This window comes from Lipophrys pholis, assembly GCF_963383615.2.
Source record: "Lipophrys pholis genome assembly, chromosome: 21".
Classification (NCBI taxonomy): Eukaryota; Metazoa; Chordata; class Actinopteri; order Blenniiformes; family Blenniidae; genus Lipophrys; species Lipophrys pholis.
In genome coordinates, this window is record NC_137649.1 from 17,900,609 (window position 1) to 17,919,453 (window position 18,845).

At 42.7% G+C, this 18,845-nt stretch overlaps 2 protein-coding genes across 2 annotated transcripts; one reads left to right on the forward strand and one right to left on the reverse strand.

The window, feature by feature from the left end:
- Positions 1–454: 454 nt before the first annotated feature.
- Positions 455–7,395, reverse strand: LOC308126045 (mitochondrial basic amino acids transporter-like). The gene is made up of 4 exons (XM_080490144.1): positions 6,965–7,395; positions 4,569–4,612; positions 4,332–4,415; positions 455–3,508 (listed from the first exon to the last, which is right to left on the reverse strand). Exons 1-4 carry the CDS (start codon positions 6,990–6,992, stop codon positions 2,738–2,740), a joined length of 927 nt encoding a protein of 308 aa, XP_080346270.1. The 5' UTR covers positions 6,993–7,395; the 3' UTR covers positions 455–2,737.
- Positions 7,396–8,595: 1,200 nt separating this feature from the next.
- Positions 8,596–12,408, forward strand: slc25a47a (solute carrier family 25 member 47a). The gene is made up of 6 exons (XM_080490327.1): positions 8,596–8,766; positions 9,329–9,372; positions 9,457–9,528; positions 9,917–10,096; positions 10,197–10,461; positions 11,045–12,408. Exons 1-6 carry the CDS (start codon positions 8,730–8,732, stop codon positions 11,350–11,352), a joined length of 906 nt encoding a protein of 301 aa, XP_080346453.1. The 5' UTR covers positions 8,596–8,729; the 3' UTR covers positions 11,353–12,408.
- Positions 12,409–18,845: the final 6,437 nt, after the last annotated feature.

An 18,845-nucleotide genomic window follows, 5' to 3' on the forward strand; every position in this document is an offset into this window, starting at 1 on the left:
AATAGACTATATATGAAGACTTGTATATTTCAAATCATCACACCTCATCCTTTACACACAGCTATCTCCATGAATCCCGCGGCGGCTCCATCACCAACATACTCACCATCACCTCTCGGCACACGTCCAAACCATCTCCGCCCAGTCTCTATAGCTTCATTTTTAAGCCCCTCATATGTCGCCGTCTCTCCGATTTGTTTCTTAATTCCAGAGCAGTCGCTCCCAATGTAAATCTCAGCATCTTCATTTCTGGCGCCTCCAGCTCAGCCTCTTATCTATTGTCAACGCAACACTACTTTCCTTTCACTGCTGCCCATCCATCAAATCACTTTGACAAAATATGCAATATGACCCACTACAAAGGAACAATACATCAAATATTTATTGAAGTAAAAACATGAAAGGGGAAAAAATAAACAGAACAGTCGAGCGTCTTTTGGTTTTGTTTTTATTTGCCCATCCGTACAGATTCTCACTGACAAATTGGTTCTTTTTGACACAAAAAATATGTCTCAGTTTAAAATCTCTTGCGTATAACAGCTCAAATTCACACGGATCAAAGTCGGACCTCAGAAAACGCTTAAACTCAGACACTCACAGAATCACTACCCTACAATGAAAAATATAGAATTTTTTTTTTATATATATATGCGCGATCAATATTAACAGCTACATCCTATACATATTGCATCCCTCATATTAGCCACATTAAGTATTAGCTGTCTAATGTCGATCACCGTTTGTGACGCAACTTTATCCAGAAATAACAGTCGCCGTCGGGAGAGCTGGAATTCAGAGTTAAACGCGAGCAAACTGGAACACTTTCCATCCTCATCACATATCTCAAACATTTAGAGGAGCGACACTTAATATCAGACAGGATTCCCCAAGCCACCTTTTTTTATTTCCTCCTTTCAAACCCGTGAGTGCAATACATTCAGCAAAACTTGAGGTTGTAGTGCAGCTGTGACCGTTTTCATACTGGAGTCGATACAGAAGTATTAAGATGGGAGTGTTCCAGCTTTAGACAGCCTGGAAACAGCTGTTGGGAGTGCAGGCTATTTGGTGTCCCCACATCGACACTGCAGCTTGCCTATTTGGGTTTCTTTACAGCAACAAAGCTCAAATTAAAAAAACAAAAAAAAACAAACTCTACACAAGCAAAGCTGACCATTCCCACTCACAACACTAACAAATGAGTTTCTTACCTCAAAAATAATAAAAGGGAGCAAGTAACTGCAACTTGCAGAGAAAACTCAAGTTTTCTTTGGGGGATTTGAACCCAGTTCCCCGCGCTCAAGGTCAAGACCTGTCCCAATGAATCACCTCAAAAATAAATAAAAAAGACAATTTAAAGCCTCAGTCCAGGTAAGGTACAGTATATCAACTAGTCATGCAAACATGTTTAGAATATTGCGTTTAAATTCCACATCAGGCACACACACACACAATACAAGCAAACCAACAAAAAAAAAAAAAAAAGAAAAAAAAAAGTAGGTCATATGTGCAATTTAGCTATTGGACAGATCTCAATGTAACGGGCATTTCAACCCATCTATGCCGTTTTAATTTGTTTCGGGTTTTTGTTTTAAATTCCACGAAGAACGTCGCATCAAAAACTTCTTAGTACAAATGTGGTCACTGTTCAAAAATAGATCTCTGTATCCAAGCAGAATGCACTTCATGGACGATCAAACAGCAGCTCCATGGGAGAGGAGGACTAAAAATACGAGTCAGGATGAAAGAGATACCAGCGATATTTTACTATTGTCATGTTGGGAGCGTTTAAGATGAAACTGAAGAAGAAAACAAACTCGAGCTTCTTCTCATCCAGATGTAGACCAGAAAAGAGTTTCCTTTTTTAAAGGATGGAGGACATATAATAAAGGTCATAAAATTGCGGGAGAAAGACTGTGCCCCATGCAGTAGCATGTCTTACTTCTGGACTCGGACTTCAGGTTAAAGACAACTCGCCATGCAAACGCCGAGACGCGACAAGAAACCGACCACCGTCTCCAGTCACATATTGAAGCCTCCAAGAGATTTTCAGATCAGACGGGTTTGGTTTGGGACTAATGGGGCTTCAGTGATCAGACTGTAGCTGCAGTGGTTTTTGGTTTCATAGCAGACAACAGTGGCAAGTTTTGCTACATCGGTTCCCCCTCACTCGACTTCTCAGAAGATCCAGTACAGGTACAAACATGTGCGTCACCTTCCTTTCGCTCAGAAAAATACTAGAATATAAGGCAGGAAAAATGTTTCCAATATACATAAAAAAAAAACAACAAGATATGTACATATGCATGTAAATGCTGCACAATTAAAAATATAACAAATGGAGCAGACCGTTTCCAGTGTATAGGCCTCACTTTCCACCCAACCACATGAACAGGGGCGATTGGGGGGTGAGAGGAGTAAAAAGTGCCATCAGCACTGTATTAGAAATCACATAATTCTCATAGCTACCGTTAAAAACCTCCCACATTTCTCTAAGCTACTATTTCCCTCGTCAGTTAACGTCATATCTTCTATCGAGGACCAATGTCCTCCTTTGTCAACACGCAACTTTTGAATGCCAATGTTAAAGTAAAAAGCAGTGCTTACAGACATTTTCTGACTGAACACTGGGAATGACTGGATGAAAGAGGAGCCGAGTCGGACGAATCAAGGTTTTGTAGGTTTCGTCTCGCTCCGCTCCTGTAAAGTGCCCGGATTGAAGTTTGAGGCTTCGGCGCGCTCACAGGCTGGAGGGCTGCGCCTGCTGCTGGATCTGTGCATGGTGGCTCGGCTGGGCCGGCTCGCAGTCGTTGGCCTCGCCCTCCGCCTCCCGGTAGTACATGAGGACGAGTGTGACGGTGGCGAAGGTGGCCGCGTTGACGGGGAAGGCTCGTAGCAGGGTGGACGTCAGGCCTCGGGTGAACACCATGTAGCCCTCTCTCCTGACGCTCTGCCGCACGCAGTCGGCGATGCTGCTGTACTGGTAGACCCCGCCCACGCCGTCCGCCTGGAACCGAGACTTGATCACGTCGACGGGGTAGGTGGAGAGCCAGGAGGCGATGCCCGCCATGCCCCCAGCAAACAGCAGTTTGGGGATCATGTAGCGGTCGTCGGGCTCGCAGCCGAGGCTGCGTGTCAGCACGTCGTAGGACAGGAAATAGAATCCAAAGCCGGGCGTCTCGCGGATCAGCGTGGTTACCATGCCTCTGTTTACACCCCAGATCCCCTCCCGCCTGTAGATGCGTGCCAGGCAGTCCAGGGAGTTCTTGTACAACTTCCTCGAGGACTTCTTCTCTCCGGTACCCTGCATTTGCATGCGGGTCTTGGCGAGCTCCATGGGGCAGCAGATGACGCACTGGATGGCGCCTGCCGCCGCGCCAGCGAGGAATTGGTTCGTGGGGGTGTCATGTCCCAGGAATCGCATCGTGTTTCCCTGGACACCGAACACGATGGCATTAATGAAAGTCAGGCCCATCATGGGGGATCCGATGCCTTTATACAAGCCCAACACCTGAGGAGACGAGAAGAATCACATTTAGTGCCACATCTCCTGGAAGTGAGCTTCTCTTTAAATAAACAAACACATTTAGGATCTAATTTCCTACAGCGTCAGCAACATCGGATTTAATTACACGTCCTTTTTTTTTTTATGAGATGTACTTATGCAACCCATGGACAAAGTAGGTTAACCACATTATAGTCTGTGCTCATAATTTTAACATGTACTTCATTAGTGTTCCTAACATATAACACGGCCAGATGAAGATGTAAAGAAAAATGTACGTATCTAAACTCCAACCAGGTGCTTCAGGCAGAGTATTTACCCAAAGCAACGCATTCAGTAAGATATCTACACTTCACTTACAAGACTTTAGGTCGACAGATATTTGAGCTGGTGCAGAAAAATGTTTTGTTAAACATTACATACTGTCGGTCAAATGTGAACTAAACAACACTAACTGGCACCAGGAGTGTCTCCTCCTCAAGGTGCCTCGTTCGGTCAGAACTCCAATATCAAGTCACGTTGAGTTCACCGACTTCAAACCGAACACCAAGCACAGCTATTCGGGTCAGCCATAAAAAGTGAGACCTGGCTAAAGATAGTCCAGACAAACATGTCTTCTGCACAGGTGACATTGTGAGTAGCCAGGCTCACAAAAGGTGAATGACAAGTGACAAAAAAAAATAACACATTTGTTTCAATCTACTTCAAAGAGAGTTTCACTTGGTAACGTCACAGGGCCTGAATATTAACTTGAAATAATCTGTTTTAATGCCAGCTGACAAGTTGGTTGGTTAAAAGACAATAAACGAGGAGAAAGAAAAGCACATACCGACTCCTGTCGTATGATGGACTGGAAACAGTGGAACGTCCCCCGGTACAAAGGCTTATCAACACTCTGGACCTGAAGTCTCACCTGGAAGAGAGAAACAAACCTGTTGATCACCAACGTCGCCCTGCAAAACTAAACCGGCGGTCACAGAAGAGGGCAAGGAATTAAGACATTTGTGATAAACGCTAAAAAACAGTGAGAAATTGTAAATCGCTGATTTACTTTATCATTACCTACCTTTACAGTGTCGAACGGGTGTCCAACCAAGACTCCAGCAGCACCTTGAGACAAAAACAATATCACTTCATTTTACTCAATTTACAGAGACAGGGACAGCTTTTTATCCACACTTCATCAATTGCCGTAAACGCATGTTTTTGAATTGTGGGGTGAAAAAAAAAAAATAAATAAATAAATTTAAAAAATCGTACACAGACAAAGCCTGCAATATTCAAAATATTTAAGTTCCTTCCAGAAATGCTCATAATTCAAGATTTGAGGCGCAGCTCCTCACTTTCAGGACAGAGCGGTGCACTGAATCACAGTTTCTCACAAATTAAATCAAATGTCAAACGATGTCAGGAAATCTGCTTTGTCCATCTTGAATGACAGCATTGATTGGGTTTGGATTTACACAAGCCTTTTTCACTATAACTTAGACAATTTATGATAGAGAAAAATTCACTACCAGAAAGCAGAGAGTCAGTTTTTTTTCTAACCCTTTCAAGAATTTTAGCCAGAGTTCAGGCCTTGCTAATTAGTTTTATGTCTATTTTACTCATGTCTACCTTAAAGGTAACTCTTTCCCCTCATCAACACAATCTTCTGAAGGACATCTTTGAATGTTAAGCAATAATAATGAAGGAAATGTGCCTCCCTCGCTACATTTGCTATTACAACACTGAGCAACCACAAGTTTGTACTAAAACATTTACACACTTCATTTATAAGTCACCAGTTCTGATTGAATCTGAAATGAGGAAGATGTCCTGAAATTTCTACAATTCATTCATCCAAATACAGATTGCCTAAAAACATTTTGTTATCGTGTCTCTAAATACACGGGTATGTACTATATTGGCAATATTGTGGGATGTATGAGGTGATTATTACAGCCACAACAATGTAATAATTTAGATTAATTCCAGACAGCAATTAAAGATTTTATGTTGTTGGGTGAAAAGAACTTCGACAATGGCAAATTGTTTTAATGACAGAATGGAGTAGTTAGTTCCTGACCTACCTCTGTCACCAGGGTAAATAAACACAGCGTGCTAATCCTACATAAACATCGGCTCTGTCACGTGACACATTTGTAAAAAGAGCCAATCGGAGGAGAGTCCCTGCTGTAAGCTGGAGAAAAGAACACAAACAGGTGCCATGTTTGACAGTGATAAGCAGTCATTGACCTCAATGAGCCGATGATCTGAGAAAAGAAGAAACAAGCCGACAAGGATGTTGCATCATTTCAAGAAGAATTTCCCCCGATGGACACACAGCCAGTCTTTTTAAATAGGTCTACTCTCAGTGAGGACTTGTTCTTCGAGCTGAAACTAAGCCACGATTAATCGGCAGCAACAAGTTGTCATTTGACTGTAGATGGACTCCCTGGATGCAGGGAAGCACATGATTTTGGCACGTCAGCCACTGTAAATAAAGAAAGCCTGGGATTGGTCGGCGAAGGGGTGTGCACTGATTCACGCCATGTGTGTACGGCATGTGGAAACTTAAAACTGCCAAGCCATTAAAGCTGGGAGCTCTCCGGTTGCCCTTGTGTAGCGTCTGCATGCTTTCAGTTTGCATGAGGCTGAACAAGTGATGCGTGCGGGAAGCCGGAGCTCCTCCTGTGAGCAAGCATTTCTCCACAGGGCAGATACTCCCAACCCACCGAAACCTCAAAATATGTGCACTGTGTGGGTGTCAATCAAACTAATAATGTATAGTAAAAAAGGGATGCATTCCATATGTGGAGAAGATGTTTTGGAAAACAAGTCAAAACACTTGAAACTAAGTTTAAAAGAACTTTAAGATTGATAATTTTGATTGTTGTGAAACTCACTTGGATAATGTAACTAAGGTTTCAAAATACTTAAAACGCCCACGTCAAAACCACATTTTAAAGATGCATTAAGAAATCACATCATTGTGTGCAACTTGCTGACAGAAACAGTCTGGAAGAGTTTTTATTTTAGACAGGGTCTGACAATTGTCTCAGGACAGGATTAAAAAAAAAAAAAAAAAACTACAAAAGAAAAACGGAAGTTCTGTAAACAACAGCACAGCCCTGGATAGCACATGTGATTAAATAACCATACCCATGAGCCCAATGACATCCAGGAATTTAACGCCACAACACAACTTTGCAATCCAAACTTTGAGTCTAGACCGACAGACTTTTGAATCAGGAAAATCAGTTGATTTATCAATTAATCTCCATCTTTGATGGGACCTGATCAAAGTTGAACAGATTTAGGTGCAAAGTTCAGTGCCTGAGGCTGGTAAACCAACCAATCATTTTGTTCTCTTGCACAACATCAGCATGATGAACAGTTCTGTGGCTTTTTCCAGTTTGAAAAGGAAACCTATCCCAGCTGGAAAGCCTTACTTCAAGGTGACTGCAACCAATGACTTACCTCCAATGCATCCAGCAACGAAGTCCATCACCGTGTCTCAAAAATCAGCAAACGGGGACTCTTTAGAAGATCTTACACGCGGGCAAAAAGCTTAATTTAGGAGCGGCTTCCCCTCCAAATACCGTTTCCGCCTTAGTTCACCTGAAAACAGAGCGTGGCGCGTCCTGGAAGCTACCTAATGCACTTACAGTTAGCCTGCCAGGTGGCTAGTACGAGCTAGCACTAAATGGGCCGTTTTTTGTTTACCAACTACAGCAGTCTAGAGACCCGCGTTCTCCAGCCACAAACAGAGTTTCCTCTCTAGCAGTAAGATAAACTTCCTCCGTTGGCCTGCCCGCCCTCCCTGGTGCACCGCGCTGCTGTTTACAGTCTATGTGGCTTCCCCGTCACCCGACGCTTTTAACAGTTGACAGACGGGCTGCGTCACAGTAAAAGGGGCGGGCTTCAAGCCGGCTTTATTAGAGTTTCTAGCCAATCAGAGCGAAGAGTTTACGCCGACGCCTGCTTGGCGTCATTTTACGTAAGGAGGACGTGCCGCGTGAGGCGTCGAGCGAGAGGAATAATAATAACAATAATAATAATAACAATAATAATAATAATAACAATAATAGAAGAAGAAGAAGAAGAAGAAGAAGAAGAAGAAGAAGAAGATGTATGTTGATCTCGATATGACATATACGCACATTTTAATCCTTGAGAATAAATCTATCCATTATTTCAAATTGTATGTTGAATAACTTTGATTTATTAAGTTCAGATATGCAATGACATTTTGTTATTACCTTAGCCAACGAATGTTGAGCAACCAACAAAGTTGGGTGACCGACGAAGTTAGCCCAGAAGGTTACGACAGAGTGGAAAATAAAAGTTTTTTAGGTTCTTTGTTGGGATGAAGTGAATGTCTAATGATTGCAAGAAAAAGTTGTGGAATGTGTTTGGAAGGTCTTGTTTATTTATACATAAATGTGCATAATTTGTAGAGTATTAAATGAACACTCTACTTCAGAGTTCCCCAATTCCGGGCCTCCAGGGCCTGTGTCCTGCACGTTTTAGCTCTCTCCCAGCTTCAGCACACCTCAATCTGATGTTGATGTCATCGTCAAGCTTGCAAAAAACGCCAAGTAATGAGGCCCTTTATTGCATTCATTTGTGTTGCAACTGGGAGAAACCTAAAACATGCAAGACACCGGCCCCCGAGGCCCTCGAGACCCTGCTCTACTTAATACTATTAATAGATGAAATTGTTAAAAGTTTACCTTTTCTAAACCGAGGTGTAGTTCACTGTTGACTCATGGAATATGATATCATTATTTTAAAAAAAAATGTATGAGGGGCACTTGATTAAATCGAAAATGTATATCACATTTCACCGAAAATTTTCAGAAACATAAAAATAAGATTTAACCTCTTTTGAAATGTATTGTTATTTATAGTTTCGTTTATACTGAGAATGAGAATGTAACACAAATTATTATAGTTTATTATAGTTTTACAGTATATGTGTATATATATAAAGTGTAATACATAATATGTGATAGTTTAAAGACGTCTCTTTAAAGTGAACGTTTCCGGTGTACAGTACAATCGGAATCATTCGGCTCCGTTCGGCTGAAGTCGGAACTCGTGTGTTTAATCGGAGGGGGCTGAGTGACGCTCACGTAACATCAGCAAACAGCAAGCCCAAGGTTACGGACAGCAGCGCATGCTTGGAGAGCAATGAACTCACATCTGTCATGTGTCTGCCGGTCGGCGGTTGTGTGAAGGGATGCATATCGCTGATTTTGTGTCCGGATCGTTTGCAGGTAACGTTCTGCCCGGAATAATGTCAAGTTTGTTTGTGTGGCGTTAGCATTAGCCGCTTGGTGCTCTGGCAGAATGTGAGGAGATCACAGAGCAAGCCGGGGGAGCTGAACGCGCGTGTTTTGCTTGACGCGGTGTTACAAAACGCACGTGTGCTGCCATTTCTGTTACTTATGAGATCATCTGACTGATATCTGTCACAAGTCAGACTCTGTCAAGCTGGTCTGAACTGACTGTGTGTGTGTGTGTGTGTGTGTGTGTGTGTGTGTGTGTGTGTGTGTGTGTGTGTGTGTGTGTGTGTGTGTGTGTGTGTGTGTGAGCGTGAGCAGATGTATTTAAAAACGAGACTACACTGTTATATGTAATACACACACACGAAACTTTCCAGTGTTCCAAACCTACTGGCTTTCCCAGAAACATACATGTAGATGCGTCCTCTGAAACTTCACCTCTGCCTTCCCCGCCTGCCTCATAACTAGAAGTGTTGTTGAAGATCATAACCTTGATCATCCAGTTGCCTTGCTTGTGTCCTTGATGCTCTCGTTTCTCTGCAAAACCTCACAGGAGCATGTGGAGTCGCAGTAGGCTACCCTCTGGACACTGTGAAGGTACGTTATGCCAACGGTCTGCTTGTGATTTAACAACGGAAAATAAAAACGCAACTTCAGCGTGACTGTTTGTGACGCCTGCAGGTCCGGATCCAAACCCAGAAGCAGTTTACCGGTGTTTATCAATGTGCAGTGGCCACATTTTCCAAAGAAGGGGTAAGAGCAACTGGACTAGTCTGGATACTATTCAGAGTAAAATGTTCCCGAATGTGTCTGACGTGTTGATTTAAAAAAGAAATAAAAGACAACAGAATGCTGTATGGCAGCCCCTAGGAAACAGGCCCACCAGTGGGTGAGTAGGCAGAAAAGGTTGTGCTGGTCAGATGAAGTCCACATGTCGCTGAGGACCAGCTGAGCTTACACAATAGTAGGAATGAGGCCCACTTAAAGAGAACGTGTCGCAGATTATTACATAACAATTTCAGAATGTTACCAGACTGTTTCCACAGTTTTACCAATTTCAGATAATAAGAGGAAAAACAAAAACCGTTGAAGCAGAACAACACTGTGCAAGTTTTGAATGCGTGTTCTTTGCTTCCCTCAGGTGCATGGCTTCTTTAAAGGCATGTCCTTACCCCTCACCACCGTCTCGCTGACTTCGTCGGTGGTGTTTGGCACATACAGGAATTGCCTGCAGTGTCTGAGCCAGGCGAGAGGGGCATGCGGCGGTCCGCACACCAAGTTGGAGGTCTTCCTGTCGGGGCTGGCAGGCGGTATAGCTCAGGTAGCAGAAACAAGTTCACACCATTTCTCGTCATGTAGTTAAAACTGTGTGATGGATTTCAAAATGTCTCCAGCTGACCCCCCTCCCCCCACTGTTTTAGATATCGGTGATGTCTCCAGGTGACATCGTGAAGGTTCGTCTGCAGTGTCAGATGGAGTCCAAGCGAGCCGGAGGCGGCGTGACCAAACCCAGGTACCGCGGTCCGGTCCACTGTCTGCTGAGCATCGTGAGACAGGAGGGCGTCACGGGGCTCTACAGAGGAGCGCTGCCGCTCGTGCTGCGGGACGGGCCGTCGTTCGCCACGTACTTCCTGACCTACACGACCATCTGTGATTGGCTGTCCGAACGCAGCGGGAGGAGAGTGGGTGAGTGAAAGGAGGAGGTGTGTCTGTGTGTTAGTATATTAGTTAAAACCTCTAAATGTGATATAAATTTCAATAAATAAATTTTTTTTCAAACAGGAATACAGCAACAACAAAAAATGTTTAATATTATTTCTATGAATGAATGAATGGTTTCTTTATTTCTGTTCAACATTTAACACATTTAATATATATACATCAATAAATACTGTTCACTTTAAATGAGCAAGAACGGGAACAGGCTGAAGCCGGCGGCTCAGTTATGCCCGTCGTATAAATTCCACAGAATAATCTAGAATATGTGCAATTTAAGAAGAAAAACCCAAAACAAAACAAAAGAAAGTTCTAAAGAAGATAACATATGAATACCATCATTATTGATATTTCCTCAACTGTAACCTGTAATCGTGTAATTTTTATTTTATTTTTTGAAAGTTCACTAAAAAGCATGATGGATGTAAATGTGTAATTTATCGTGCTTTTACGTGTTCCCTCATGCCACGATGTGGACCTGTTATCCTCCAAATTCCTTGACGTAAATGTCGGAATCGTCTTTATCGCTGCTGTTTCGTTCCTCCTCCCTCAGATTGGGCCGGTGTCATGCTTGCCGGAGGGATATCAGGAATGGCTGGCTGGACGATAGGGACGCCCATGGACGTGATTAAAGCCCGTCTGCAGATGGACGGAGTGCAGGGGACGAAGCGATACAGGGGCTTTGTCCACTGCATCACGGACACTTTGAGGCTGGAGGGACCCGGCGTGTTCTTCCGGAGCTTAGGCATCAACTGTCTGCGCGCCTTCCCCGTGAACATGGTGGTGTTTTTAACTTACGAGGTCCTCACGGGCTTTCTACAAGACGGGCCCGAGAACCCTCCTCGGGTCGGGCTCGAATGAGCGGCAACGTCCACCTCCAGTGTTTTCAGATCGCCTTACCCATCTTTGTTTCACGTGGAGTTTTTGTTCTTACATTACACTGCAGTACTTTTTGAGCAACATCGTCTGTTACATAGCGAATAATGCAGAGTCAAACTATGAGGGGGGGGGGGGACGACAAGGTGAGTGTGTGCAGGTGAGGGGCACTTTCGACCTTATAGCCGGCGGATGTGGGTTCAATTCCTCTTCAGGGTATTTCTATGGGGGGATTGCATGTGTGGGTTGTACACGAGTTCTTCCACCATCTAAACTAAAATGACTGTCGGTGTGAATACGGGTTTGTTATTATGTGCTTCTGTGTATTACCTGTTATAGATTTACAGTCTATCCTGGGTTTTACCCTTTATGCTCCAGTACGATGGATGGATGGATGGATGGATGGATGGCCGGCCGTCCGTGGGCATCAAATTGTACTGGAATCTGTCTGACCACTAGATGGCCACCCAGACCGTCTTCTTACGTTACCTCGTTGGTCCTCTTTCGCCTCCATGAGCTGCACAAGATCGCCCAGACATATCAATACTTGTTTTTACAGACTTCTACACCTGCGTCTAATTTAGGACCATCAAAGGTCCTGAACTCTCGCTGAGCTGCAGTACGCACAGTTTTGCAAGCGTGTCTCTCATCCAGGCCCGGTGCCACGTGCCTACATATCATAAACGTCCACTGCTGAATGACCCAGCTACAGAGTCATTAAATAATGTAAACTTTTCGCAACTGAATTATTTATTTTTTAAGAAAACATGGTCAATTCAGGGAGTCGTGAAAAAAGATGTGTCAGTAATATTGTATTTGTGGAAAAATGCTGAAAATGTTTGTGCCTTCCACAATAAAGCAATTGTGTAATTAAATGTATTTATGTAGTTATTGATGTAGATATTCCTGCTTTAGCGTCACAACAAAAAGAATTGATCTACGAAAGATAATATTTTGTTGGCAAATGTACCTTGACTGTAAACTATCTGATCAGATATAAGTATTGAAACAACACATTATATATTGTGTTAACAAAACTTTCCTTGATGTATTGGACATTCTAGTTTCTTCAAATACGCAATACATACAGTACATACAGCATACACCTTTAATTCCAAATAATATCCCAAATACTCGGTGGTCGAGTAGATACAAAGCAAATGTTCACACAGTCTCTCATACATGTGTATGTGTTGTCAGAACAAAATAAGCAGGACCATTAAGGTAGATGTACAAATATAATGCAAAAAACTTTGTTTTAAGTTGCAGTTTGGGGGAATTTAGCACATGCAAGCAAGTGCCAAACTTGCCTACTTTATCAAAAGATTCACAATTTAGTGATCACACGAATGGAAAAAATTGATGGATTACAAGTTAAGTCATATAAAACGGTAAAAATGCAGTAAAGTGAGAGACGCTGCTGATTCCCAGACCGGAGCGCTTCATGCGGGCTGAGCTGTTTTATGGAGATCTGTCGCCATCTGGTGGTTAAAAGGAGTAACACACTAAACGCTTCTGAGCGTTAATCTGTATGACCAGAATAAATAGACGACTAGCACAAGAACTCCTCTATAAATACCACCTAACACACATGTCTGGCTTTAAATAATATTATTTTTGTGGTCGCAACCATACAGAAGGTAATATAGCTGTGTTGTTTTACTCCAGCTCTTTTTAACCTTTTCAATAAAAGCTTGATTGGGTTTATTTTCCAATGAGAGAGCGTTTTTGTCCGTTTCCCGCCTAAAGTAAATTCATTTTCTAATGATTGGAATACGTGGAAGTTGCTTTTTTGCAATTTTTGACAGTGTTGAGAAAAGCTGGCAAATCTTATCTGTGGTCCTGGGGGCCCCGTAACAAACAGTAGATGGGCTCAAAGCTTTATTTATCTCTTCTCTGGTAGTTCTTGACGTTTGTCGATGTCATGAACGCTTTACGACTTATAGTTAAAAAATAACATCCAGTACAGCAAATAAATAAACAAAAATCCAAGTAAAACTGTTCACATTTGTTACAGTGATTAATTGTTTGAGATCAATTCTGCTATAGCGGATATATTTAAACCATCAAATATGGAAAATGCATATTTCCATAGCATATTTGAGACAGGTTTTCTGGTAATATTTTCAAGCGGTTTGTGTCATAGATCTAACTTGTCCGCCCACAGATGAAATATACGATAGGAAACTACCCGAGAGGTTTTCATTATCATAAATTCTGGCATCACGTAAAGTCAAAATTGAGGCATAAAGTGCATCACAGAGATCGAACGATATGAAAGTGTTATTTAGTTTCTGATTACAGTTATGGGCTTTGGAGCCTTTTGGCCTGGAGTTTGCATGCTTTCTCTGTGTGTGTGTGTTGCGGGTTTTCTCTGGTTTTCTTCTATAATTCAAAAACATTTGCATTTGAAGCTGTGAATGTGTGTGACTGTCAATGTTTGTCCTGTGATGGACTCTGCAGAGTGTGATACCTGCCTTTGCTCATAGTTATTATCTGGGATCTGCTCCGGTGAGTTAGATAAAGTGGTATTGAATATTGATGGAGGTATAACTTTTAGTTTAAAGTACTAAGAAGAGAAATGAGAATTTTCTTTTTCAAAAACTGGCTGAAACAGAAAAAATGAGTATGAGATATTTTTCTGTTTGAAAGCCTTTTGAATTGAACTTGTACTCAATATCCTTCCAAACTGAGTTAGACAGGCATGTGAGCTTATTGTTTAATGAAATGGTTTACGTAATCACATTACCCCACAAGCAATATGAAGTGGAATCCTGGAGAGACTTTAAAGGCTGTTTTAAATGTGGCACCGCCACTCTGACCCGAAGGCACTACAACTCCATCCTCCTTGTTAGTAGTACTTGTTGTGGGAACTGGTGATTATTAACTCTACATGAGATACGTGTTAAAGTAACGGTTTCATCTATTCTACATGTGTAATTGGCTCATGCTTCTCCCACCACGGGTGCAATAAAGATCCATTATAAAGAGCAGTGATTCTTTAATTGCCTAACGAATGGCAGATTTCCTGCGTGGATAAAGCCAGGTCATGTCGGGTGAGGCCCCGGGAGTTCTGTTTTCAGTCAGCGCTGATTGAAATACCGTAAACAAAAGCAAACAAAGTAGAAAAAGAGCCTTCTCATAAGTCCAATCTCGTGCGTCTGCGTTTCTTTTTCCACTTTTACACATCCACTGCACCTGCAGACGACGAACAGCCTCGAACTCGACTCCTCTTTGGAAAAGATGGCAGTTACTTTAGAATCACTTAAAAAGTTACTCAAAAGAGCAATTGCGAGGAGCCATGTGCAGCTCACGGCCTTTGATTCAGCAGAGTTATCATACATGAAACAGAGCGGGGCTTGTCGAGTCAGAGCACTTTATCTCGGTCCCAAGTCTCCGCCAGGATTCATGGACCAGAATGGGATAGTTGGTAAAATTCTCGGAATTGCGCTCCGTTCTGCGAAACAAGAAAAGCCCCCTGAATGTTGCCTTTGTTAGCTGTTTTTAATTAAACCCTGCATGTCTCTCCCTCCTTATGCAACAACAAGCCACAATTATGCGTCTAAAGATCTCAGTCAATGAATATATGGGCTGGTTGCTTGTAAAAAAGAAGAAAAAAAAAGAAAAAATGACTGGCGTCGAGTGACACCTTCGCACGGCTATTTTTAATGGATTTGTGGCTGTCTGTCCCCCATGCATGCATGAATAAAGCAAGACAGTAGCACTTTTGTTGCACGAAACAAGCGCACAAGCAATTACTGCCCCATTTGTGGCTCATTTGTTGGTGGTTGCAACAAGCTAATCAGCAGGATGAGTTTTAACTATAACTTATGTCAGAGGAGAGGAGTCCTTTATGTGCCCCCCACCCCCCGCCGTATGACAGGGTCCTTCTTTGGAAGTTGTTGTGAAAAGGCAGAAGCAAAAGAATCAACCGACTCCCACCCCCCACCCCCCCGCCCCCCCCAGGGTGATTGTTCAGAGTGAGTAATTGCTTCAAAAACCAAATCTCGGGACTTTTAATGGCCGTCCAAAGTCGTGCTGAAGCACATGATAAATCAACCAGCAGGGGTTGTGTGTGGGCGACTCATTAATGATGGGTGTTCACATAATGTCTGGAAAGCTTCATTTTGTTGTCAGAATCGGTCCTTGGTAACCACCACTTGGGCCCCCTCTCACCAATTGCTGTTTGGGCTATTTTGGGAGCTCTGCTCTCCTCTCCCCTGTTAGTGACGTGTGCTGCTGGGTAAATTTGCAGCTCCGGAGGCCTGGGCCTGCAACCTCAGATGGCATCAATCGGCACAAAAAAAAAAAAAAAAAAAAAATGGAAAGGTGGGAGGGATGAGGAGGAAGAGTAACTGCAAGGATGACACATGGAGAGGAGCGGAGGGAGAAAAGAACCGGATGGAAAACATTAAAAAACAGAGGGTTGCAAGATGAAACAAGGACGTGAGACGGAATTCTGCCGTTAAGGGCAAAAATAAAGAAAAGCGCTCTAAAATAAAACCGTCTTGGTCAAACAAGTGTTTTCATGTGGACGAGAACACTTCTTGGAAGGATGAAAATGTGTTTGCATGAAATAAAAAAAAAACAAGTCCACTGTCTTTCCTCCATGAATTAACAGGAGGCAGGCGGAGGAGTGGGGGCGTTGTTGTACTTCATAATCCTCTGCTTCTAAACAGTTGCAAAGTCAAGCAAATAAACAGTAAATCCTTCTGACAGCCGGAGAAACTTCTGCTTTATTCGCCGTGCTTGCTAGACAAGAACACTTTTGGTAAATGCCTGTATTGGTGAGTATTAGTGAGACGGGGTGGAAAGCACACGGAAGAAAACAACGAAACAAAAACAAAATTACAGAATCACTAAGAAATAAAAACAAAACTTTCTCGGTTCTTTGTTGTGGTTTATTGTAATGCGTATAAACTGGATAATTAAATCTAATTCTGCTGAAAAATCTTCTTCTTTTTTTTTTTTTTTTTGGCTTCAGGAACAATAAAATCATTCCCATTAAGAAAAGTATTTCCAGTTGCAGCCAAGTATCTTAGGAGTGCATTACATTCTGCTTCAGTTGGCTTCACGATGAGAGAAGAAAAGTGCAGGCCCTTATAAATCTAAACACTTTTACAGCCCATGAAAAGATTTAAGCTGACTTCACCACACTGTTAAAAAGAAGAAGAAGAAGAAGACGAAGAAGTTAGCAGATGTGTCTTTTTAGTAAGTAGCAGGAGACAGTATAATGGATGCTCCAGAACAATGCATCAGATGGGTTTGATTTGTGATTCAGTCCAATTTAAGCTGAAACAGTTTGGTTCAGTGATTTGATAAAGTCTGAATCCTGACTGCTGTCATCAGGGGATCTTAGATTTTAGTCGAACAGTCCAGAATTTACAAGCACTTAAGTCACATTTATTGGTTTCTCTCCATTTCTATCTATTTTCTATACCTCTCACCCATGATCCCAGCTGACTAAGTGAGAAAGCATTGCTCCAAACACAGGGAGACGGATGATCGCACACATTTCCACACATTCACACCTACAATTTTAGAGTCGACGGGACAGAAGGTCAATCTATCATGCGCAATGTCAACATTGTCCCTGGACGGTACGTCTCGTGACAAAACGCAAAACTGAGTCGGGCCGGTACCGGCATTCCGCAGCTCGGTCGGGTCGTCCTGCCACTCCGGGAGTCCGTGGAAGAAGTCCAGACGTTTGGCCTCGGGGGCCTCCCTGTTTGTTCTGCTGTGAGGTGAGATTGCTGACCACTGCCCCTGCATGTGTCTCAATGGGGCTCCAGCAGGAGAGACATCTGCCAGACAGATTTATCAATGCGCATTACTGTTGTTAATAATTTAGTCTCAATTAATCACCGGGGGGTTAGGGTTAGGGGGGGGGGGAGTGCGACTCTCCATCTTTCTGTCAGCTCTGACATAAATAGCTGAGCCGTGACAACCAGTACAGACGACGAGACGGGATTTGAATGAGCGTTTTCGAGCGACAGGGAGAGATTCTTCACATTCGGTCTTCTTGGAATCAAGCGGAGACCGATTTAATTCACAACAGAAGTTTTTCAGCTCGTTTGATTTTGCCAAACATCCAATTAAGGTCGTCCATAATAAGAAACTTCAAGGGACCATAACTTGATCATAAATACCTAATTTTCTCCAGAGCTTTGCTGATTACTGAGGTGGGGGAGTAAACGCGCCTAATAGCAAACATCCCAGTAACCTATTAAGGTTTCATAGGGACTGAGAATGAACCTCCTTTAAACTGTCCGATCTTGAGTGAAAAACGCTGGCGCTGGGTCATCTTTTCTGTGCAAGTTTCCATGAAACATCTGGGAAAGGTCTGCATGTTCTCATTTAATTTTTTTAGACGTACTATATGTCTTGTATTTATGTGTAACCGTCCAGATCACGTTTTCACAATATGCGTAAGTGTTGAAGAAAAGGGGGGGGAAACAACAACTTGTTTTCAGTGTGAAATTCCCACCACGTGTCCCAGAAATGTGCTTATTTGCATAATGTTGTACAAGTGGAGAACTGGTTCAGAGTACACACAAATATGCAAAACACTGAGCGGCTCCGTGTTGACACTGAATTAACACCGTGATTTGTTTTGCTTCGATAGCCGGGAGTATTGCCGTTACTTACAAGCGGACCTTAACTGCCTGCAATCAAACTGCATGAAGCGTTCGGTGAATTCGCTTCACACGTTCATGCCTCTTCAGCAAGCGGCCTCAGTGCATCACTTTTTATTGCAGTTTATAAAGCAGTAAAAAGTGATGCATATATCTATAAATTAAAAAGAAAGAAAATACATAAGCGTGACATTTGCCGTCACAAGAGTTAAGTCAGCGAAAGATTTCTTTCTTTCTTTTTAGAATTGTGTTTATGTCTCCACAATGACTGTCGAAACCTAAATTCAAATTTATATTTGAATTTAGGTGAATCAGGAAAGCCTGCTTTCACCAAACAGTTGCCGCTTTGAACGTTGTATACCTGACGAAATGATGCTAATGCTGTCTTGCTGGGATACCCAGAGTGGCGAGATAAGGCCACGGTCTTGATGTTTTATCCGTCCATCTGCTCTCTGACAGCCACTGGTATGTCTGAAATGTGACCAGCTGTGCATTTCAGCGATTGGTGTTGGGGAGAAGAGAGGGCACTGAGCTATGGGAGCTGACTTTAATAAAAAAAAAAAAAAAACGCCTCTTTTTTTTTTCATTACAGTGCTACATCATGGACGGTGACCCCGTGTTTTATTATTGGGGATTCTTCGCACCACCAACGTCAACCTTGGAGGGCCATGAAATCATTAAACTCCTCATATTCGAGCCTTTTGCCCAAGGCGAACCCAATTCAGTTTTACTTGGATTCGGTGAATCGCTCAAGGTCACCGCAACACGAGACCAGGTGGACTTGAGAATCCAACCCCTCCTCATTTAATTGAATGAGAATCCAGATTTGCTTAGTTACAGGCT